Source organism: Salvelinus fontinalis, chromosome 9 (genome assembly GCF_029448725.1).
Source record: "Salvelinus fontinalis isolate EN_2023a chromosome 9, ASM2944872v1, whole genome shotgun sequence".
NCBI lineage: Eukaryota > Metazoa > Chordata > Actinopteri > Salmoniformes > Salmonidae > Salvelinus > Salvelinus fontinalis.
In genome coordinates this window covers 25659711-25684800 of record NC_074673.1, presented here as the reverse complement: position 1 = coordinate 25684800, position 25090 = coordinate 25659711, and the positions used below count along the sequence as shown (strand labels likewise).

General features: G+C 43.9%; 2 protein-coding genes across 3 annotated transcripts in view; one reads left to right on the top strand and one right to left on the bottom strand.

The window, feature by feature from the left end:
- The window catches only part of LOC129862332 (early endosome antigen 1-like), a 57005-nt gene extending 44634 nt beyond the window's left edge, over positions 1–12371 (top strand). The window contains exons 17-29 of the mRNA XM_055933854.1: positions 1230–1385; positions 1601–1740; positions 1998–2328; positions 2658–2759; positions 2974–3168; positions 3250–3432; positions 3845–4030; positions 4356–4487; positions 4711–4896; positions 5216–5454; positions 6034–6154; positions 6633–6731; positions 7006–12371. Of these exons, the coding sequence (XP_055789829.1) occupies positions 1230–1385; positions 1601–1740; positions 1998–2328; positions 2658–2759; positions 2974–3168; positions 3250–3432; positions 3845–4030; positions 4356–4487; positions 4711–4896; positions 5216–5454; positions 6034–6154; positions 6633–6731; positions 7006–7128 (2193 nt within the window). The 3' untranslated portion in view covers positions 7129–12371. The remainder of the gene's footprint in view (positions 1–1229; positions 1386–1600; positions 1741–1997; positions 2329–2657; positions 2760–2973; positions 3169–3249; positions 3433–3844; positions 4031–4355; positions 4488–4710; positions 4897–5215; positions 5455–6033; positions 6155–6632; positions 6732–7005) is intronic.
- The window catches only part of LOC129862333 (pleckstrin homology domain-containing family G member 7-like), a 30420-nt gene continuing 17619 nt past the window's right edge, over positions 12290–25090 (bottom strand). For both annotated transcript variants that reach the window (XM_055933855.1, XM_055933856.1), the window contains exons 11-17: positions 22130–22304; positions 19571–19686; positions 18236–18323; positions 18046–18125; positions 17807–17960; positions 15561–15658; positions 12290–14671 (exon numbers count right to left, since the gene is read on the bottom strand). In XM_055933855.1, coding sequence (XP_055789830.1) covers positions 14558–14671; positions 15561–15658; positions 17807–17960; positions 18046–18125; positions 18236–18323; positions 19571–19686; positions 22130–22304 — 825 coding nt within the window. In that variant the 3' untranslated portion in view covers positions 12290–14557. The remainder of the gene's footprint in view (positions 14672–15560; positions 15659–17806; positions 17961–18045; positions 18126–18235; positions 18324–19570; positions 19687–22129; positions 22305–25090) is intronic.

The following is a 25090-nucleotide window of genomic DNA, read 5'->3' as shown; positions in this document are numbered from 1 at the left end:
TGAGTCGATGATGGCTCCTTAAGCCTTTTGGAGTGGGTCTGTGGACTTTTCCATGTGAATATTAAAGTCACCAAAAATTTGAATAACATCTGCCATGACTACAAGGTCCGATAGGAATTCAGAGGAACGCTGTTTATGGCCCAGGAGGCCTGTAAACAGTAGCTATAAAAAGTGATTGAGTAGGCTGCATAGATTTCATGACTAGAAGCTCAAAAGATGAAAACGCAGTCTTTTTTGTGTGTGTGTAAATTGAAATTTGCTATCGTAAATGTAAGCAACGCCTTTGCGGGATGCGCGGGGGATATGGTCACTAGAGTAACCAGGAAGAGAGGCCTCGTTTAACACAGCAAATTAATCAGGCTTAAGCCATGTTTCAGTCAGGCCAATCACATGAAGATTATGATCAGTGATTAGTTCATTGACAATAACTGCCTTGGAAGTGAGGGATCTAACATTAATTAAGTAGCCCTATTTTGAGATGTGAGTTATCACAATCTCTTTCAATAATGACAGGAATGGAGGAGGTCTTTATTCCAGTGAGATTGCTAAGGCGAACACCGCCATGCTTAGTTTTGCCCAACCTAGATCGAGGCACAGACATGGTTTCAAGGGTGATAGCTGAGCTGACTACACCGACTGTGCTAGTGGCAGACTCCACTAAGCTGGCAGGCTGGCTATCTCATTGTGGAGCTAGGGGAGTTAGAGCCCTGTCTATGTTCATAGACAAGATGAGAGCATCCCTCCAGCTAGGATGGATTCCGTCACTCCTCAGCAGGCCAGGCTTGGTCCTGCTTGTGGGTGAGTCCCAGAATTTGTAGATAATTGGCCCTCTATATTTTGGGAGGGGCAGAAAACAGTTTTCAACCAGCGATTGAGTTGTGAGACTCTGCTGTAGAGCTCATCACTCCCCCTAACTGGGAGGGCGCCAGAGACAATTACACGATGCCGGCACATCTTTCTAGCTGATTTACATGCTGAAGCTATGTTGCACTTGGTGACCTCTGACCTTTTCATTCTAACATCGTTGGTGCCGACATGGATAACAATATCCCTCCCTCGAAGTAATCACTGATTAGACATGACAGTACAGGGGAAAGTCATGAGATGAGCCCTTGTGTTCACATGTCCAATCATATCTAGTCAATGATTACGTCAAGGAAGGAAGTAAGCTTGGAAGGATGCACTTTTAGAGAATTCCTAGTAATGCCTCATCTCTCCTGTCCTTATAGGAGCTGAATAAGAGCCAGGCGTGTGTAGAGGAGCAGGGCCGGAGGCTGCAAGAGAGACATGAGCAGTGTGGCCAGCTGGATGCCAGTTTGAAGGAGGTCAAAGACAAACTACTGACCTCAGAACAGTGCATAGAGCAGCTGGAGGGACGGGCCAAGGTCAGTTACATGCACGCGCTTACACGTGCACATGTGGAGTTCCTGGGGGAGGCACTGTGTGTATTACCTTTACATATTTCATACATTTTTGCGTGCAGATTTTAGTTTCTTATGATATGAACAGGGTTTTAGCTCACACACACATCTTGGTATCAGGGTTGCAGTAGAGACTGGGAGTCACTGTGATGTCTCTGAATTGTCCGTGTGTGTGACAGAAAGCGGAAGCGGAGGGGGTGGAGCTGAGGGCGGCCAGGGAGCAGGCTCAGCAGGAAGTGCAGAAGCTCCAGAAGCAGGGTTCAGAGTTCAAGGGAGAGCTGAAGGAGCTGGGTCACCTATTAGAGACTGAGAAGGCCGGGTAAGAACTAAGTAGACCTTTCTGATGCTGTCGCAGTCAGGTTACCATTCCGACGGACACAATGACAAGGTCAAAGTTCAACATACCATCTCTCGTCAACAAGGAAAATGACCATTGCAGCGACAGTCTATAGGCAGTTCACCTGAATATAAATTAAGTATGGTTCTGGCTACTGACAATAAACCAAGCTTATTTCCTTTTTGTTGGTCATTGATCCACATCCAGTATTCTTTGTGACTGGTCTCTGCTTCTCTCAGGGCTGCTGTGTTACAGGAGGAGCTGAAGAGAAAGACGGACTCCCTGAGCGACACGCGGCAGCAGCTGGAGCGCTGTGAGCAGGAGAAGACCTCCCTCCAGGCCAGCCTGGACAAGCTAGCCCAGGAGGGGCAGGTGCGGCAGGCAGAGCTGGACAGAAAAGCCCAGGGCTTGGCTGGAGACCTCCAGAAGGCCATGCAGGAGAAGGAGGCCCAGTGGAAAGAGCTGGCAGCGGCCAACGACGGTCTGGCTAAAGCCTCCAAGGCCCTGAAGGAGAGCCAGAGCCAATTGGACAAGGAGAGGAAGAGCAGCAAGATAGTCTTGGAGGAGAAGGTGGGTTTAGTGTGGTGTAGCGTGGTTGACCTCCATGTGGGAGGTACAGACTGCAACATGAAGGAGTCCGGTAGCTTCTTGGGCCCGTATTCATTAAGGGTCCCAGAGTGGGAATGCTCATCTAGGATCAGTTTTGCCTTTTAGATCAAAATGAATAAGATTGCATGGGACAGGGGGGACCGGATCGTAGATCAGCACTCCTACTCTGAGACCCTTTATGAATAGGGGCGCTGTTTTTCTCAAATTGGTGTTGGTGTCAGTATTATCACCAAAAGTATATTAGTCTAGACTAGGTCAAATCCAACAGTACATATGTGAAAATGTTTCAGGAGAAGTCCCAGGAGATGGCCAGACAGGAGCTGCTGAAGGCCACAGAGGCCACCACCAAGGAGATGACAGAGGTCAAAGGGGAACTGGAGAAGATCAGAGAGGTAAGCAGCCCATAGACATGAATACAGGGTCCTATTCATTAGGAACTAAATGAAAAAACTGAATGAAACAAGGAGGGACTACCTGAATTTGTCCAATATGAAACACACTAAATATTTTTGCTATGGTGTGCCCTAATGAACACGACCCAGATACCTTACAAGGCCTCATTGTCCGTGCTCTCACAAAACGGTTCATTTTGTGTCTGACTGGCAGGCAGAGAAAGGGTGGAAGATGCAGCTGACTGTATTAACAGAGCAGCACACCGAGACCCAGGATGCCCTGAAAGAGAAGGAGAAGGGGGTGCAGCAGCTGCAGAGACAGCTGAAGACAGCCCAGGGGTCCTTCAACCAGGAAAATAAGAAACTGGAGAGCCAAGTGAGCGAGCTGCAAGGAGCACATGCCAGGAAGGTAAGAAGACACACACACACACACACACACACACTTAATTCCATGTATCTCCATGTTTTGGACTAAATGTGTGTATTCCAGGCTGAGGAGGAGGGTCGTCTGAAGGAGCAGGTGTCAGGCCTGGGCCAGGAGCTGAGTTCTGAGAGGACCAGAACAACTGAGCTGCAGAAGGCCCTAGAGCAGAGTCAGGAGGGACTGGCCAAGATGCAGTCTGACTACTACGGCAAGGAGTCAGAGGTGTCATCTCTCAGACAGGACCTTGCGGTGAGTGGGAGAACATGCAGGCATATCAATGGAATTACTATATTTCTATGGATGCAGGACAGGGTCAATGGCAGTTGGACAATAATATTAATTGTATGAGGAGAGACATTTTGTGCGAGTGAAGAATATATGTGAGAAGACCAAGGTAGTTCAATGGACATACCAGAATCAGACCGCATGGAAATATTGATCATCAACATCAGACTAGTGTCTGCCTAACCAATTACCAGGACACCATAGGTGTAGGATCATGCAAATCATAGTTTTTTAAACTTATTACAAAATGCTAATCCAATTTGAAAGTATGGAATGCACACACACCTCTCAAGTATGTGACTTGAGCCTGTTGGCTGTGTGTTTGTATGAACCGTGTGCTGTATGTGACCCATGCCTGTGTGTATACTCTGTCCAGGCGTCTGAGGAGAGGCTGACCCTGTGCCAGGAGGAGTTGGCTGCTAACCGGACCCAGCTGACTGGTCTTGAGAGGCAGGTCCAGGAAGTGGAGGCTGCCCGGGCCTCCCTGAAGCAGGAGCTTGCCAAACGGGACCAGAGGCTGGGCCAGCAGGAGACAGCACTTAAAGAGCTGCGGGAACATCAGGTCAGACCCAGGATCGTGTTCAAACAGCATCTGAGTTTCCGGTCCAGATAATCGTGTTCATTATGATCTAAAAGGCTAAACTAATCCTTGATAAGAGCCAGGAGCGAAGACTCCGACTGTATGTCTGACTGGGGGGTGTCCCGATTGGATTTGTGTAATGAATCTCTTGTTATAGTTGTTGTAAATCTTGTTCCAACCCATAGTCAGAGTGTCATGATATCTGGGGACTTTGATCCATCTCAGACCTGGTCTCCTTCCCTAATGGGACTTAGGATGTGAGTTGTATGGTTGCTCTCCTCATGCTGTAACCCCCTCCCCCACACAGGGTGTGACCCAGGAGGAGCTGCAGAAGGAGAGGCGCAGAGTGAAGGAGCTGAGCCAGACTAAGGCTGCCCTGGAGAAGGACACAACCAGACTGGGTTCTGAGCTGAAGGCACTTGGGGAGAGGAGTGAAAAGGTGAGACTCTCCTTATCCAGAGATTTACGAGGGGTCCATTGAGTGGAAGATGGAGGGGTTGATTCGGAATTGAACCAACTGAATCCCATATCAACCCCTATCCCCTAGGTACTACTGTAGATCTGAGATGATTGGATAGGTGTCAGCTAAATTTGGACAATTCCATCATGTTGCTTACACCTATCCACCACCCCCCCTCATCCCTTTTCTTCTCCCCCCCCAGGAGTTGAGGGAGCTTGGGGAGGCCAAGCAGTTGTTGATCCAGCAGAAGCTGGAGGTGCAAGGCCATGTGGAGGAGGTGCAGGCAGCCCTGGAGCAGGAGAAGACCCTGCACCAGGCCACCAGGGACAGTGTTACCCAGAGAGAGGAGAAGTCTCGGGTGGAGACCCAGGAGGTCCAGGCCCAGCTGGTACGCTTAGTTGTTTACCTACCTACTAACGTTCCAGAGGGCATCAACACTTATTAAAGGAGCTACATGTGATGTTTGACATTTAAGTGCTATTTGCTGGTGGAACACCTCCAGTATTTTTAAATGCTGTGTTTTGTAGACACCATGCAGGCACTTTTTGTCATTTGCTGTGTTTCAGTAATGTGTGGTGGTGTCTTTTAGGTATCATCACTCAGATGTTTTGTATGTCTCCTGTAGGTGTGGCTTTTCTCCTCTAAACTTCTAAATACCTTGTCATCTCTTTCCCCCTTCCTCCTCCCCATCTCCCACCCCTCCCCAGGCGTCAGAACGTAAAGTCTGGGAGGAGCAGGCGAAGCGGGGAGAGGAGACAGAGGCGCGGCTGGGCCTGCAGGTGACGGCGCTCAACGAGAATGTGGCCACGCTGAAGAGGGAGTGGCAGGGCAGCCAGCGGCGCTCTGGCGAACTGGAGAAGCAGACTGATGAACTGCGGGGTGAGATCGCTGTGCTCGAGGCCACCGTGCAGAACAACCAGGACGAGAGGCGCGCGCTTCTGGAGAGGTGAGGGTGTGAAGTTGTCTTCAGGATTGCTACCGCTAATGTCGTGGTTTTACCAGAAACTATAATGTAGCTAGGAATCACCTAGATCTCCCCTCGTGGATGTCTTTCAAATCAAAATGTATTTGTCACATGCTTCGTAAACAGTAAAATGCTTCCTTACGAACCAGACCCTTCCCAAACAGCGTGCAAAAGAGCACATTGGCTGATAGCCTATCCAGCAAGGTGTCAGAGAGAACTGATTTCCAGTAGTTTTGTTAGCTTAAAATGACACAACAACTAGGTTCCAGTTTAATAATGTTTACTTCACCTTATTTCCACGGTACATGGTTGCCATTGCGCTCAGGCCAGGTCCATCCACAGTGAGACAACCGCGCAGGCGTACTAATAACAGAGGGTTAGCATCATAGTAACAGAAATGTTGGGATACTTAAAACATGTACGTAACAGTTTGGTCTGTAATGCAGCAGATGATGGGTTGGAGGTGGTTAGTGATTTTAAAGTTGTTTTCTCTCTTTCTCTCTCCTCTTATGGTAGCTTTTAGCCTTTCACCATTGTGACTGTGTAATGGCTGTGTTTCAGGTGTGTGAAGGGTGAGGGGGAGATGGAGAAACTGCAGTCCAAAGTGGTGGAGATGCGTAGAAAACTGGATGATACAACCGCTGCCATGCAGGAGCTGGGCAGAGAAAACCAGTCACTACAGGTAACAATGCAAGATAGATAACGCCATGTTAGACACGTGTATTATGACTTCAGTTGCATCGTTCTATGTGACCTGTAGCTGAACTAGACAATACAACACAGTACACATACACCAGTCTACATGTATTTTATTAGGATCCCCATTAGTCGTTGCCAAGGCAGCAGCTACTCTTCCTGGGGTCCAAATGTATTAGACCCAACAGAGTCCACAGCCGTGGAGCCACTATAGTCTGACGACCCATTATTACATAATTTACTAATCTCATTTAATTGTCGAGCCATGGACATGTCAAAATATCCCACACAGCTCTGCTGGTTAGAACTCTTTAGGACTTGTTTAATGGGCACTTAAAGTCAATAGAGCTGTGTGTGTTAGTGTGTACATGCCTGTTTGTATAGGTGCAGACGTGCAGTGGAGCTGGTTTTCCAGTGTGAATGTTTATGGTTTAACCCCTCTCTCTCCCTGTCCCCATCTGTAGATAAAGCAGTCACAGTCTCTTACCAGGAAGTGGGCAGAGGACCACGAGGTACAGAACTGCATGGCCTGTGGGAAGGGCTTCTCTCTCGCCATCAGGAAAGTGAGTTGTTGCATGTCGGTCTGTTCATCTGGGTTGTGTACATGCTCAGAAAACCTTTTCAAATGTTTTGCAATGGAAAATGTGTGTTATTTTTCAAGTTCAGGTAGTCTCAGTCCATCTTCTTCTGTTTGGTTCCTAATGAACACGACCATGTTAAAGAAGGAGATGCCGCAAAGGAGTTGTAAAAAGTGTTATATCATCAGGACAGTCTGGCTGTCCTGCCCATCTTCCTAACTGACTCTGTCTCTCTACTATCTCCCATACCCCCCCACAGCACCACTGCAGACACTGTGGCAACATCTTCTGTGCAGAGTGCTCTGCCAAGAACGCTCTCACACCCTCCTCCAAGAAGCCTGTGCGGGTGTGTGAGACGTGCTTCGAAGATCTCCAGGGTTGACACCTCTCTCTCTCGGCCTCCTGGCCCCTCCAGTGACGGCATGTCTCATCGTTTCCTACGTGACCATTCTTACAAACTGACTCAGAAATCAACACCTGTCTCTCTGACTTCATGGACCATTGGTTCCAATCAGACCTACTGTGCTTTGGAGAGAAGGTACCTGGTGATTGGATGGGAGTGCAGAAGAAGAGGCCACAGTCACTGAATGGGCCAGGGCCAGTGGTCTTAGTAAGGGGTTAGCTGGGGTATCGGTGTTACACTAGATGGGAATATGATGGAAGAAGCACAGCAGACATGCTAGAGCTACGGGATGGGATGGGCCAAATCTGTATAGTGCCTTTGCCACTTATGAGGCCGGCTGGTTGGTCAGAGAGTGGTAACGGAATACGCTCAACAGCACTATCCATCTTTACTCTACATGTCTAGCTTGGATGGTGGCCATCTTGGTTTGGCATCGTTAGCATCTTTTAACGTTTAGGAAGACGAGGCGGTTGACTGTAAGTATACGTTGGGTCTAGAAGTGTTGAAGGCAGGTGGAAGAAAGGGGTTAAGTACCGAACGGGTTAAGTTGTTATAACAAAAGGATATAGAGTTATGTTAAGGGGTTGAAAGCAGTGGTTCTGTTTGTTTTAGGATAAGTATTTTGTTAATGACTAAAGAATGTCCATCTGGAGTAGTCCAAATGTCCTGAGATGGTAGGATATTAGGTAAAATGGAAAGCTTGGATTTTTCTTTACCTTCATTTTTTCTCAATTACTTTTAAATCTAGCTGAAAGCTTTGAGTTTTTTACTTTTAAGGTGCTACATTTTTATCATAAATTCAGACATGCTTGAACATGGCTGGCATTTATAATGTACATCAGATATTTTTTTTGCAATGCTGCTCATTTTCCTACTAAACGTAATGAAGACTTTGTTTTGCACCGTCGTTGATCTCTTGCAAACAACAAATGTAAACAACTACTTGTGGTGGTGATTTTTGTCATTGATTGCAGATGTGATCCACGTGGTTGCGTGTGGTGTTTTCTGTCACCTGTATCCCATTCAACATCATGACTACTTACTGCAGGAGCTGTGTATGCTCTGCTTTGAAGCAATAACTGTCTGCGTGGATCTTTTGTGTGTGTGTGTGTGTGTGGTGTTTTAGGAATGATGTGTGTGTGTGTGTGTGGTGTGGCAGTGTTGTCTGTCTGTACAGCACCTCTACAGTGGTTTTCAACCTTTGGTCCATGGACCACCAGGGTACTGTGTTATTTAATTTTTATTATATATTTCTTTCTATAATAATAGTTGGGACTATTTAAAGGGGGGCTGAACTTCCTGATTTAGCCTCGGTTTCAGTTCTCCTCATAAGGAAGTGCAACTGAGAATAAGATTTGTGTCTTGGAGGTGTGCTTTGATGTGTCTCGTGTGTGTGTTCGAACTTGGGAAGCCTTTGTACTTTCACTATGCCTAAACAGTACAGTCACTCACCCTTCTAGATGACTTGAAACAGTCTAACCAGGTCTTATGGCCTAGACTAGCTAGCAAGCTAGCCAACTTCTTCGCCAATTAGCTTCAGCCGGCCGCTGTGCGACCATGGAAAAGTTGGTTTGACTTTGGATAGCCCATCTGTGGGGCTAGTTATGGACCGTCAATAAATTACACAATGTAAATGGGACAATATTTTCATGTTGCACATCTTTTAGTTGTCTCATTAAAAGCTTTCAATATTTTTGTTTATGAATTTATACAATTTTAAGTTGGTTTTAGGTTTTCAATTAATTGAAATTTGGAAATATATTAAAAAAATTTTTTTACATTGTCTCATGTACATTGTGTAATTTGCTGACTCGTGAATGGTGGGCCTCGAGCTTTTGGTGGTCCCCGAAACGGAGAAAGTTGGGAACCGCTGCTCTATAGTATGCATGGTGGCTGTTAAAACCTTCACTCTACGACACTTGGACGTGTCAATGTTGATTTACGCTAACTGCAAACTCTTTACCACCAGTCAAATAGAACTGATAACACTGTAAAAAATGTCATCCTCGTTCAAGTATTTTTATTTTCTTGCTGACAAGCTCTTAATACTGATTTGAACTGCTCCTGCATTGTCTGGTCAATCCACAGTAAATGATTGTATTAAGAGTTTGTGTGGAGTGGTTAGCTGTCTGGATTCTGGTTTGCTGTCTGGCTAGCAATCTGCCTGTGTCCGGCAAGCTGTCTTTTGGCAGACTGAACATCCTTTACTCTCTCTATAACAGTCCTTCCTCTACTCTGGGTTCCAGAGAATATATATGCCATTTAGCAGACGCTTTTCCAAAGCAACTTAATCATTTGTGCACATATTTTACGTATATGGGTGGTCCTGGGAATCGAACCCACTACCCTGGTGTTACAAGCGACATGCTCTACCAACTCAGCTACAAATGACCACCCAGAAAGTAATTCTCAAACACATGGCTTTGTACCAGGTCACTTTAAACAAGTAGTCTCATGTGTTAGTATCCATCTCTGCATTACATTGGTTTTGTTTCGTCTACCTCAGATTGGCACAGGCATATAAATAGTACTATGGTTAACCTGAAAGATCATGAAAGTATTCTTTCTCTGCTGGCCTGTCCATACAGGTCAAGTTCCCCAGCTTGCGATGGGTGTCGTTAAGTGTTGTCACTAAGGCCAAGAGGTTGGCGGTTTAGGCTTCACCGCTTTTATCATACTCTGGGTTAAGAGCCCACACATCAGATAGTGTTGGCTAGTTTTAGAGTCCCAACCTCTCTCTCTCAGTGCCATGGTGTCACTCCCTGAGGAAGCCACAAGTATTGCCCCACTAACTATCACCCCATTCCACCCCTACAGTTGAGCGATGGTCACCAACCCTGGTTGTGGAGAGAGCTACAAGGTGTGCAGGCTTTTGTTCCATCCCAGCACTAGCATCATTAAGACATGAATTAGTTGAAACTGTTGTTTCAGTGCTCGGCTGACACAAATGCCCCCCCTTCCCCCCGTAGGGTTTACCATCTTACTGTATGACATTATCACACACTAATACCTGGCTGTTGTATTATCTTTGTAAAATGGTATTTTCTTATGGAGGAAAATGAAGGAGAGAAAAAGTATGTTAAATAACACTTGTAATGTAAAAGAAAAATCCATAATTGTCTTACTGAATTCATTTTAGTGAATGGTACTACTACACTAATTAATCTGTCTTGTTTCACATGGATGTCGGTCGTCGTCGTGCATGATGTATCGATTGGCTTTATAGTTCACATTCTTCTTTCTCCACTTTGGAGGATATCATGGTCCTGTTCGTATACTTTAGGAATGTCTTTACTCATTTTCTTCAGGTAAGCACAGATCTGTAAGTGGATGGATAGGTGAAAACAAGGTTATGACCCTTTCACTTCCACCTATCCAATCAATTGAGATCTGTGACTACTTCAAGGAAGGTAGGAAGGATGCATTTCTGGAGTATTGTAACAGGGGCCCATATGTAGTGGTTGTGCCTTAAGTCAACGTCTTGTTTGTCAGGCTCCCTGTCACAGTGACATTCGGGAACCCTGTCTTAGAACACTGCCACCACACAGACTGTCTGTCACGGACTACAGTTCAGGTCAGAAGTTTACATACACCTTAGCCAAATACATTTAAACCGAGTTTTTTTCCACAATTCCTGACATTTAATCTGAGTAAAAATTCCCTGTCTTAGGTCAGTTAGGATCACCACTTTATTTTAAGAATGTGAAATGTCAGAATAATAGAGAGAATGATTTATTTCAGAGTTTTATTTCTTTCATCACATTCCCAGTGGGTCAGAAGTTTACATACACTCAATTAGTATTTGGTAGCATTGCCTTTAAATTGTTTAACTTGGGTCAAATGTTTCAGGTACCCTTCCGCAAGCTGCCCACAATAGGTTGGGTGAATTTTGGTCTATTCCTCCTGACAGAGCTGGTGTAATGGAGTCAGGTTTGTAGGCCTCCTTGCTTGCACACACTTTTTCAGTTCTGCCCACACATTTTCTATAGGATTGAGGTCAGGGCTTTGTGACCAAGCTTTAACTTCCTGACTATTGTCTTGAGATGTTGCTTCAATATATCCACATACTTTTCCTACCTTATGATGCCATCTATTTTGTGAAGTGCACCAGTCTCTCCTGCAGCAAAGCACCCCCACAACATGATACTGCCACCCCCGTGCTTCACGGTTGGGATGGTGTTCTTTCGCTTGCAAGCCTCCCCCTTTTTCCTCCAAACATAACGATGGTCATTATGGCCAAACAGTTCTATTTTTGTTTCATCAGACCAGAGGACATTTCTCCAAAAAGTACGATCTTTGTCCCCATGTGCAGTTGCAAACCATAGTCTGTCTTTTTATGGCGGTTTTGGAGCAGTGGCTTCTTCCTTGCTGAGCAGCCTTTCAGTTTGTCGATATAGGACTTGTTTTACAGTGGATATAGATACTTTTGTACCTGTTTCCTCCAGCATCTTCACAAGGTCCTTTGCTGTTGTTCTGGGATTGATTTGCACTTTTCGCACCAAGGTACGTTCATCTCTAGGAGACAGAACACATCTCCTTCCTGAGAGGTATGATGGCTGCGTGGTCCCATGGTGTTTATACTTGCGTACTATTGTTTGTACAGATGCACGTGGTACCTTCAGGCGTTTGGAAATTGCTCCCAAGGATGAACCAGACTTGTGGATTTAAAAAAAATAAAAAATAATCTGAGATCTTGGCTGATTTCTTTTGATTTTCCCATAATGTCAATCAGAGGCACTGAGTTTGAAGGTAGGCCTTGAAATACATCCACAGGTACACCCCCAATTGACTCAAATGATGTCAATTAGCCTATCAGAAGCTTCTAAAGCCATTACACCGTTTTCTGGAATTTTCCAAGCTGTTTAAAGGCACAGTCAACTTAATGTATGTAAACTTCTGACCCACTGGAATAATCTGTCTGTAAACAATTGTTGGAAAAATTACTTGTGTCTTGCAGAAAGTAGATGTCCTAACCGTCTTGCCAAAACTATAGCTTGTTAACAAGAAATTTGTGGAGTGGTTGAAAAACGAGTTTTACTGACTCCAACATAAGTGTATGTTAACTTCTGACTTCAACTGTACCTGACCTTGAAGGAGGAACGTGTTGTGTGTGTGATGAAGGAAAGAAAAAATCATGATATTTTATGTCCAAGATGTACCATTTATTGTAAAAATAATTCCATCATGATTAAGAGTAAATAAAACTAGTTGTTTCTATTTTCCTTGGTGGTCAGTGTCTATTTATACCAGTGTGTTAAACCAGAGTATGTGTGATGTGTCATGTTTTGATACCCACTGGGATGATGATAATGACATACAGTGGGGAGAACAAGTATTTGATACACTGCCGATTTTGCAGGTTTTCCTACTTACAAAGCATGTAGAGGTCTGTAATTTTTATCATAGGTACACTTCAACTGTGAGAGACGGAATCTAAAACAAAATCACATTGTATGATTTTTAAGTAATTAATTTGCATTTTATTGCATGACATAAGTATTTGATCACCTACCAACCAGTAAGAATTCCGGCTCTCACAGACCTGTTCGTTTTTCTTTAAGAAGCCCTCCTGGTTCTCCACTCATTACCTGTATTAACTGCACCTGTTTGAACTCGTTACCTGTATAAAAGACACCTGTCCACACACTCAATCAAACAGACTCCAACCTCTCCACAATGGCCAAGACCAGAGAGCTGTGTAAGGACATCAGGGATAAAATTGTAGACCTGCACAAGGTTGGGATGGCCTACAGGACAATAGGCAAGCAGCTTGGTGAGAAGGCAACAACTGTTGGCGCAATTATTGGAAAATGGAAGAAGTTCAAGATGACTGTCAATCACCCCCGGTCTGGGACTCCATGCAAGATCTCACCTCGTGGGGCATCAATGATCATGAGGAAGGTGAGGGATCAGCCCAGAACTACACGGCAGGACCTGGTCAATGACCTGAAGAGAGCTGGGACCACAGTCTTGAAGAAAACCATTAGTAACACACTACACCGTCATGGATTAAAATCCTGCAGCGCACGCAAGGTCCGCCTGCTCAAGCCAGCGCATGTCCAGGCCCGTCTGAAGTTTGCCAATGACCATCTGGATGATCCAGAGGAGGAATGGGAGAAGTTCATGTGGTCTGATGAGACAAAAATAGAGCTTTTTGGTCTAAACTCCACTCGCCGTGTTTGGAGGAAGAAGAAGGATGAGTACAACCCCCAAGAACATCATCCCAACCGTGAAGCATGGAGGTGGAAACATCATTCTTTGGGGATGCTTTTCTGCAAAGGGGACAGGAAGACTGCACCGTATTTAGGGGAGGATGGATGGGGCCATGTATCGCGAGATCTTGGCCAACAACCTCCTTCCCTCAGTAAGAGCATTGAAGATGGGTCGTGGCTGGGTCTTCCAGCATGTGGGCCAAAATCCCTGCTGCAGTGTGTGCAAACCTGGTCAAGAACTACAGGAAACATATGATCTCTGTAATTGCAAACAAAGGTTTCTGTACCAAATATTAAGTTTTGCTTTTCTGATGTATCAAATACTTATGTCATGCAATAAAATGCAAATTAATTACTTAAAAACCATACAATGTGATTTTCTGGATTTTTGTTTTAGATTCCGTCTCTCACAGTTGAAGTGTACCTATGATAAAAATGACAGACCTCTACATGCTTTGTAAGTAGGAAACGCTGCCGATTTTGCATGTTATCAAATACTTGTTCTCCCCACTGTATGTCAGTTGTAGTCTTGTTGTGATGTTATGACTGTATATGTTGTACTGTTCGCCACAGACACATTTCCACAGTTTAAGTGAATGTGTACATGTGTTCTGAGCACACATCAGCAACGCAGAACAGTCATCTTCTCATTTTCAAAATTGTATTGTAATCTATTATTGTACCGCAATACACTTTCAAAGCAAACATTAATTTTACAAAAGTTATCCTGCTAGTATTTTACAAGGTGTTATGAGGGACCACAGTGCATGATACAGTTATAGTAATCCTTGTTTTAGCCAGAGTCTAGTGCAGTGTTCACCAACCCTGGTACTGGAGAGATCCATCATGTGTAGAGGTGTTTGTTCCAGCCCAGCACCAACTAATACACCTGATTCAACTAATCAAGGGTCTCAACAACTAGCCAGTAGCTAGTTTAAAAGCTCAATGAAGTGTATTTGTGCTGGTCAGTAATAATAACCTGCACATCCCTTTCACACTACTGAGCCAAGTTGTACTGGGCTGGCCTGGTCACGCATTCACCGTCCACCTAGTTTCTGGAACTGCTGGAAAGGACAGTGTTAAAATAAAATATCAGAGCCACCTATGGTTCAGGACATATAGTGGGGGTCAGGCACCAGTAGCTGTCCAGAAGTGGTGTTTGTGGTCCTCTGTTCTAGTAGTGAAAGTGGGACTGCTCAAATCTGGGAGGACTCTAGCCACAGTGAGGAGCTCTTCACCCGGGGAGGCTGCTGGGAATCCAGTCTCAGCAGCGTCGCCACAGCACCCTCTATCTCCGACATCCACACCCTCTGAAAACACACATTTGTATTGTTATGGTTGATATTGTTGGTTTTTATCAGGGGCGCAAATTTGGTTTTAGAAGTGGGGGGACAACTTATTATTTATCCGATAAACACTCCAAACAGCCTACCCGACCGCTCGGAGGAGTCTGCATGGTCCTAAAGCACATTGTCGCATTGTTTTGGATCACATTTCAATGATAAAACGGTGGGCCAAAATGCAATTTCAGAATGTGGGGGTTATATATTGTTGTTATTGTTCCCCTTTCTTTCTACATTGTTTTGTACTTCCCTTTTAATCATGTAAAGTGTGTTGTGATGTTTGTAAAATGCACTTTAAATTAACTTAACTTGACACATTCAGGGTACCATGACAATACTCTGCTAACTCATGCCTATTAATGAAGGAAATTCCACCTAACCTAGACGTATCAGAGAGCAAGGTGACTCCAACAGTATTGGAATAAACGATCAGGACAGTGGGGGGAAAAAAGTTACTTCTCTGCTAGTGTAGTCTAATGATGACTCAACACTAGCTGCAGTGGGTCACTTGATTTCTGGGAGAATAGAAATTAAAAATGTATAAACTTTGACTCTGCTATGAGAATATTGAGATGGGAGTTTCCTGCTATTGACAGATCCATGCCTTACATAAGATACCACTGTTATGTGGTATATCATGTTAAGTGATGCCCTGCGATGTTAGCAGGCTATTGTTATGCCAACGGAATGTTGCCAGTCACCATGGTACAATTATAAGCACCCAGCTACACATGAACAAGAAAATGGTATGCAATCCAATTCTCACTGTAAAAACACTGCTGTCCATACAGTGTTTTTGTTTGTTCTGCAACACGCACAGTGTGTTTAATGTCAAGTCAGACTGCTCTTATTGTACCTTGACGGCCTCGGTCGGAGCTTGTAGGATGAAGGCAGCGATACACTGCTGGTAGCGGTTCTGGTGCATGATGATGAAGGATTGGGGCAGCCCTGACGCTGAGAAGAGAAGGATGAAACATTCTTTAGTGCACACTGTTGAAAACGTAGCAAAAAAGATTTGCAACAGAAAATGAAAACAAGCATTTGTTGTTGGATAAACTCAGTCGGTCCCTTCCTGTTTTGGCCCATTTGCTTCCGTTTTGTTCATAAACGAGAACTGGTTTGTATTCATTAACGGCACAGTAGTACAGAAAGTACTGAACAAACAACTCAAGACTGAGACTGTAATCAAATACAGATTACTAATCTGCTGTTTCGATCTGTATTTATTATGGATCCCCATTAGCTGCTGCCTACTTTACCTGGGGTCCAGCAAAATTAAGGCAGTTATACAATTTTAAAAACATAATACATTCACAGATTTCACAACACACTGTGTGCCCTCAGGCCCCTACTCCACCACTACCACATGTCTACAATACAAAATCCATGTGTACGTGTGTGTAGGGTTGCACATTTTGGGGAATATTCAGAGGTGGAAACTTTCCGTGGGAATTAACGGGAATATATGCAAATTAATATTAATACAATTTTTAAATGTAGATGTTTTTTTGCATTGGATATACACTGCTCAAAAAAATAAAGGGAACACTTAAACAACACAATGTAACTCCAAGTCAATCACACTTCTGTGAAATCAAACTGTCCACTTAGGAAGCAACACTGATTGACAATAAATTTCACATGCAGTTGTGGAAATGGAATAGACATAAGGTGGAAATTATAGGCAATTAGTAAGACACCCCCAAAAAAGGAATGGTTCTGCAGGTGGTGACCACACACCACTTCTCAGTTCCTATGCTTCCTGGCTGATGTTTTGGTCACTTTTGAATGCTGGCGGTGCTTTCACTCTAGTGGTAGCATGAGACGGAGTCTACAACCCACACAAGTGGCTCAGGTAGTGCAGTTCATCCAGGATGGCACATCAATGCGAGCTGTGGCAAAAAGGTTTGTTGTGTCTGTCAGCGTAGTGTCCAGAGCATGGAGGCGCTACCAGGAGACAGGCCAGTACATCAGGAGACGTGGAGGAGGCCGTAGGAGGGCAACAACCCAGCAGCAGGACCGCTACCTCCGCCTTTGTGCAAGGAGGTGCACTGCCAGAGCCCTGCAAAATGACCTCCAGCAGGCACACACCTGTCTATATAAAGTCCCACAGTTGACAGTGCATGTCAGACCAAAAACCAAGCCATGAGGTCAAAGGAATTCACAGACCCTGGTTCGATTCCAGGCTGTATCAAAACCGGCCGTGATTGGGAGTCCCATAGGGCGGCGCACAATTGGCCCAGCATCGTCTGAGTTAGGGTTTGGCCGTGGTAGGCCAACATTGTAAATAAGAATTTGTTAACTGACTTGTAAACACACAAAAAATGTAAACATTATGGCCAGACAGAAGCCACTCCTCAGTAAAAGGCACCTAAAGACTCTCACGGTAGTGGCAGAATCATGCACTGGGGATGTTTTTCCCAGGTACTGGGAGACTAGTCCGGATCGAGGCAAAGATGAATGGAGCAAAGAGTCTTGTCCCATCGCTGCAACTCCCGTACGGACTCGGGAGAGGTAAAAGTCGAGAGCCGTGCGTCCTCTGAAACACAACCCAGCTGAGCCGCACTGTTTCTTGACACAATGCCAGCTTAACACGGAAGCCAGCCGCACCAATGTGTAGGAGGAAACACCGTACACCTGGCGACCGTGTCAGCGTGCACTGTGCCCGTCCTGCCACAGGAGTCACTAAAGCGCGATGGTACAAGAACATCCCTGCTGGCCAAACCCTCCCCTAACTCGGACGATGCTGGGCCAATTGTGCGCCGCCCCGTGGGTCTCCCAGTCGCGGCCGGCTGCGACAGAGCCTGGACTCGAACCAAGATCTCTAGTGGCACAGCTAGGCACAGTCGTCTGTGCCTTAGACCACTGCGCCACTCGGGAGGCCCATTTTATTTATTTATTTATATATATATTTGTTAAATTAGCAAACATTTTTAAAAACCTGTTTTTGCTTTGTCATTATGGGGTATTTTGTGTAGATTGATATAAACGATTTAATCAATTTTAGAATAAGGCTGTAACCTGGCAAAATGTAGAAAAAGTCAAGGGGTCTGAATACTTTCCCGAAGACACTGTGTCATTGAGGTGTTGATCCTTCCCTACCTGCTGCGTTGAGTTGGTCTATGTTCTTGAGCTGGAGGCGGTCCAGCGAGACGGGCTGATCCAGGACGGTGAAGGTACAGCCCTCCTTAAGCAACTGGTCCAACTCCTGGTTCTGAGGTGGACGGTGGGGACTCTGTTCAGGACCTGTGGACTTCTGGAGAGGGAGAAAGAGAGAATTCGGAAGTAAGTAAGGAAATAAGGAGTATAAGTATATGCAACAAATCAGATATTGGTAGCACCTTTTTGTTCCTCTTGATCTTGGTGATGAGGAGGAGCTCGTCAAACAGAAACAGGTACACATTCTGCAGCTTGCCGTTCTCTAGAATCACATATAGAGATGACATGGCTAAAATATGCAAAAACATGTAGAACTACAGTACTTCAAACTATTTTAATTAGTCTTGTCTAATTACTATGTATGTCACTGACCTGTAAGCACTAGTTTTCCCTTGTGCAGCAGGCTCCGATGAGAGATGAGGTTTTCGAGGGAGACGGACTTTAGCAGATGTTTCAGATTCTGTTTGTAGCCAAATGAAGGGCTGAGGTTATGTTGTGGTAAATTTGTTTGCGTTCTTATAAGTTCATACTGTATGTGGTGTCAGTGTATACAACGGTGGGTCTAATCCTGATTGGTTAAAAGCGCATTCCAGCCTGTATCTATTCCACAAGTTACCACCGGATAAATCTATGACTTTAAAATGCCTATTTACTCTGTTCCATCTGAATGCGCCATCCACTGTCTCATCAGCCCAGCCAGGCAATTTATATACTTGATCTCCACTATAAAAAAGCATCAAGACATTATCTCACATTTCTTTGAGACTAACATTTAGTTTTCAACAACAGAGATTTGTATAAACCTTGCCGTCTGTCTCTCCGACATTTGCAACATTGTTTCAAGATTCAAATTTGATCTCCAGCTGTCCCATAGTAATGAACGTGTTGGGATGAGACAGTTTGCATTTTACAGCTTCAATTTGAAGTGATTGTGTTAGCTATATTGTTGGCTAGCTCCTCTGAACAACAGTGTATTGATGAGAAAGCACATGCCAGGCAAAATTGTGCCTCATTAGATTATTGTTATGGATGTATCCAAATAAATCTCACTAGAAAATCTCACTTTGGATCTATATCTTGTGGAAGGATGAAATAGTATGAACAAATTCATCACAATAACGTTTTTAATGAAAATATGTCAATTATTATTTGAATATGTTGGTAACTCGTTGTATAAAAGTGATAATGCCTGAGAAGCCAGTGTTTGGAGGATATATTGGTACGATTTGCCGGCCCTTGACTCTGTCTTGGGCCTAACAACACCCGTTTCAAAACATCCTCCAAACACCGGCTTCTCAGGCATTATCACTTAAATATCACACTGTAATATCTTATCTGTGTGTCTGTCTAGCTTTGCGGATCCTAATGTTAGGTATCACTTGATCCTTGTCTGAAAAACCCCCACTAAGAAGCTTTAGACAGCTTTCTCTTTCCTTTACATCAGTGCTATGATCTCAGATTTAAGATATATATTGTAGTATCTGACTTGTGTAAGAAACGTTAACCATATGGTCTATTCTATTCAGAACTCAAGAAGATCCACTTGTCATGGCAAGACTGACAATAGTGGAAAACTTTATAACAGACCCTATGTTCCTCCAGGAACCAAGATGATTAAGTTAATTGAGTAAGTTCTATTCTGTATTTGTGCAAACCAAGTTTGGTATTCAAAGCTCAACTCTCCCAGTATAGTAAAAGCAGCCTTACCTCAGGGACGAAGGCCCGCTTGTCTCTCTCCCACACTGGCAGCCACACCAAGGAATCTCTTAGCTGTTTCACCTTCTGGTAGTTGTCCAGCCATTTCACCTTCCCCTCCAGATCACCTGCGCACACACACACAGAGGGGGAGGAGTGTGTGTGAATGACAAGATCATCACCCTGGTCAAAAAGCATAGGAGATGTTTTGGCGGTGTTGGAGTGGTATGAACTGACGTATTGGTATGCGGCTGCTCTTCTGTTATTATCCCTACTGCATAAGAAATTCAAAATAGAGGTAGAATGTGTAGGCTCTATCGATCATAGGAATAATGACTCTCAAATGTTAATTTTGATGGGGGATTTATAGCCTATCAATCTAATTCAAGTTTTTGAACTTTTAATGTGGCTGCATAGGATTGGTCGGATTATAGTCAGGTGTTGTTTCGTTGCATCCAATGGCAGTGTCTGTGATAAGGTAACGCAAAGAGACCTACAGCTCTGATGCCGAGTTCACACAGGCTGCATCATTACATTGAAGTACGGTACATTTTACGTAATCATCGCAATCCATGCATCCCATCACAACAAAAAGAATCACGCACCTTCGGTGCCTTATCTACTTTTCTGATAATGCATGGCAAAGCAATGTACAAGTTGGAAGAATCCAGCCTAGCCCGGCAGATGAGTCACAGCGGTGCGGATTGCATCCCATCGAAAATAATGGACTTCCACTGGAATGCATACAGTTTACCTCAGTTGGTGTGCACCAAGCTTAAAGCAGTTCCAGCTCCGACATCGCCAAAACAAAACTATGCGGATGTCAATCTGATTGAATCTAGCCCTCAAATGTTTTGTTGTGAGCAGTGGACAAACTAGTTAGGAACATCAATTATGGCTGGCTTATCCCTGGCTTTAGAACACACAGACCCCTCAACAAGGATGTCACTTCGTTCATCGGGTTCAATTAATATTATTTTTGTAACTTCGTATTAGTTTAACATTTTCAGCTGCATTTTTAATTGAACTATCAATTTGTCTGGTATTGGCAATGAAACAAATCAATTTGAAATAGTATTTCTGATGTTGCATCTCAAAGTTCTTGACACAGATATCATTAAACGATGACAACAGTTCACTGTGTGTCGCAACATGGGTGTGATCTATAATGCTCCATTGTTGTGCACACCTTTTCCTCTAAACGCCCCCCACACCCTTAGAACCAACTTCTCTGGTTTTAAACAGTCTATGTAGCACTGATATGAGTTAGAAACATTCATTATAGTATCAAAATTGGCTACAAAGTGTAAATAAGATAATTGGTAATAAAGTCAGTCTCGTCCAAAACTGAGTTTTGTGAGTTCATCACTACTTACTGGACAGTTGTCTATGGATACACAGTGCCCACTAACACGGGAGAATCAGCAGTGCTGATTGTGCTCTATCAGCTGTGCGAGCTCTATCAAATCATAGCAGCCAGAACCTCCAGACAGTGAGACAGATCTGCCCATTACTCAGCGCCTCAGACTTGTTTACATAAGATAACATGTCACCAATTTTATGCTGAAATAACCCTTGGACCTAAGCCCTTAATGGAGTGGCCACACGCTGATGTGTTTGATAGTGTCAATCACGCGTCTGCCACTTTTTTGAGCAAAATGAGAATTGAGACAATCAGAGCGCACTGGTATCCCAACTGCAACTTGTCAATATTCCAAAACCCATTTGCGAGCATCTTGTGTCCCCCTGCAACCTGTTTTGTAACGTTATTCCCTATAAAACACTGCTAGAAAGGTGCACACTCTGGTAATAAATAGTGAAAATGTTTTTTTTTTTTTTTTGGCACAGAAGCACACATGTTGTCACTCGCCAGTGACTTGATAAGCTAATTGTGTTCTGGCTGCTGAATGTGCCTACAAGCTACTACTTGCTAGCTTTATTGACAAATACAGAGTTGGAACCTACCTAGCTAGCTAGTGATTTTGGCAACTGGTAAACAGCATGTAGCGTTGCTTTATTTACGATAGTTTGACAGCTTGGAAGAGCTATGGGGCTAAGGTGACTCAGGAGAGAAAAACAACAGTACCTGCTTTGTTTTTTTTGCACAATATGCAAAAATAACACCCACATCAAACCACACCCCCAAGACAACTCTCATTTGGCTTCAGTAATGGCGGCTTGCATTTCTTAATGAGCAATCTTCAAAACGAGTCCAAATCAGGAAGTGCAGTCACCCTTTAAGCCAGGAATAATGTGTAAGTGACTGTCAAAAGCACAGCACTGTCAGGAAAACCCCAAGAGTCCCGATGAGCTGATAACCTGAATGGCAGGTATGCTGTTTCCTACATAGAAAAATAGAACTCTTTGAGAGACGCAGAGGAGAACCAACCAGTATAAAAACACAGCCCCCTTCATTATCGAGGCATGGTGTTGATAACATCAAAGAGCCTTGCTAGATGCATCTGTTCAAGGCCAGGCAAATAGGAGATAAGATACAGCAGCCTGTGTAGTGATATGAGGTTCTACAATACAGTGTTCCAGTGAAGTGGATGAAGGAAGGGGGATGCTCACATATGGAGGTGTCCACCTGCTCCACCACGCTCTGCAGGGCGCTCTCCTCCTCCTCGGTCCGGCTCCTCTTCCCAACGTTCTTCAGCAGCAGGGGGTAGCGGGTCAGACGCTGCAACGGCGCCACCAATAGGTCACGCAACTGCAGCCTCCGGCACTCCTGGTTCCTCTCACACCACTAGAGGAGAGAAAGAGAGAGAGCATGAAAGAGTGATAGAGAGAGTGAGAGAGCGATAAACCACCTCTCCAATCTTTTTGGCCCTATAACAAAGAACAAACAGCAAAAACATATACATGATGAAATAAAAATCTTATTATCAACTATTAAAGACTACAGTCCCAGAACCCACTGGATTCTCAAATTATGTTGAACGAACTACAGGACAAAATACAAACCCTCCAACCCAAAAAGGCCTGTGGTGTTGATGGTATCCTAAATGAAATGATAAAATATACAGACCAGAAATTCATATTGGCTATACTTAAACTCTTTAACATCATCCTTGACTCTGGCATCTTCCACAATATTTGGAACCAAGGACTGATCACCCCAATCCACAAAAGTGGAGACAAATTTAACTCCAATAACTACCATGGGATATGCATCAACAGCAACCATGGGAAAATCCTCTGCTTTATCATTAACAGCAGACTCATACATTTCCTCAGTGAAAACAATGTACTAAGCAAATGTCAAATTGGCCTTTTACCAAATTACCGTACGACAGACCACGTATTCACCCTGCACACCCTAAATGACAAACTAACAAACCAAAACAAAGGCAAAGTCTCATACTTTGATGATTTCAAAAACGCTTTTGACTCAATTTGGCATGAGGGTCTGCTATAAAAAAATATATGGAAGGTAGTGTTGAGGGAAAAACATATGGCATTATAAAATCCATGTACACAAACAACAAGTGTGTGGTTAAAATTGGCAAAAAATAACAACATTTATTTCCACAGGGCCATGGGGTGAGACAGGGATGCAGCTTAAGCCCCACACTCTTCAACCTATATATCAACGAATTGGTGAGGGCCCTAGAACAGTCTGCAGCAGCTGGCCTCACCCTACTAGAATCTGAAATCAAATTTCTACTGTTTGCTGATGATCTGGTGCTTTTGTCCCCAACCAAGGAGGGTCTACAGTAGCACCTAGAACTTCTGCACAGATTCTGTTAGACCTGGGCCCAGACAGTAAATCTCAGTAAGTCAAAAATAATGGTGTTCCAAAAAAGGTCCTGTTGCCAGGACCACAAATTCAAATTCCATCTAGACACTGTTACCCTGTTTCACAAACTCGGTCCTTGGGACCCCAAGATTTGCACATTTATGTTTTTGCCCTAACACTACACAGTAGATTCAAATGATCAATGCTTGAATATTAATTGATTATATGAATCAGCTGTGTAGTGCTAGGGCAAAAACCAAGACGTGCACCCCTTGGGGTCCCGAGGACCGAGTTTGGGAAACCCTGCCCTAGAGCACACAAAAAACTATACATACCTCGGCCTAAATATCAGCACCAAAGGTAACTTCCACAAAGCTATGAACAATCTGCGAGACAAGGGAAGAAGGGCCTTCTATGCCATCAAAAGGAACATAAAATTTGACATTCCAATTAGGAACTGGCTAAAAAAATACTTGAATCAGTTATAGAATTAGGATCTGGCCCTTCATGGTTGTGAGGTCTGGGGTCCACTAACCAACCAAGAATTAACAAAAATCAGACAAACACCAAATTGAGACTGCATGCAGAATTATGCAAAAATATCCTCCGTGTACAACGTAAAACACCAAATAATGCATGCAGAGCAGAATTAGGCCGATACCCATTAATTATCAAAATCTAGAAAAGAGACGTTAAATTCTACAAACATCTAAAAGGAAGCGATTCCCAAATCTTCGATAACAAAGCCATCACCTACAGGGAAAGGAACCTGGAGAAGAGCCCCCTAAGCAAGCTGGTTCTGGGGCTATGTTCACAAACACAAACAGAGCCCCAGGACAGCAACACAATTAGACCCAACCAAATCATGAGAAAACTAAAAGATAATTACTTGACACATTGTAAAGAATTTACAAAAAAAACTGAGCAAACTAGAATGCTATTTGGCCCTAAACAGAGAGTACACAGTGGCAGAATACCTGACCACTGTGACTGACCCAAACTTAAGGAAAGCTTTGACTATGTACAGACTCAGTGAGCATAGCCTTGTTATTGATAAAAGCCGCCGTAGGCAGACCTGGCTCTCAAGAGTAGACAGGCTATGTGCACACTGCCCACAAAATGAGGTGGAAACTGAGCTGCACTTCCTAACCTGCCCAATGTATGACCATATTAGAGACACATATTTCCCTCAGATTACACAGACCCACAACGAATTTGAAAACAAATCAAACTTTGATACACTCCCATATCTATTGGGTGAAATACCAGTGTGCCATCACAGCAGCAAGATTTGTGACCTGTTGCCACAAGAAAAGGGCAACCAGTGAAGAGCAAACACCAATGTAAATACAACCCATATTTAAATTTATTTATTTTCCCTTTTGTACTTTAACTATTTGCACATCGTTACAACACTGTATATAGACATAATATGACATTTGAAATGTCTTTATTCTTTTGGAATAGTGTAATGTTTACTGTTCAGAGAGAGAGTACAGTACTGTAAGTAGGTAGATAACTGTGTGTGACAATATTGAGAAAAATATTGATATTGAGAGAAAAAGCGATTGAGTAAGAGTTTGGGAGGAAATAAGACAGAGAGAGAAGAGACAGGTTAGGGTGTAAGAGTGAAATAGAGAGCATATTAGATAGAACAGCGGGAGGGGAGGAGGGAAAGTGAAGTTGTCGAGGAAGAAAAATTCTCAGCGGAGAGTAAAAAAGACAACAGAAGGGTTGTAAAAAAGAAAGAAAAAGAGTCACAATAGCAGAAGTAACGTTGTTTGTCACGTTCC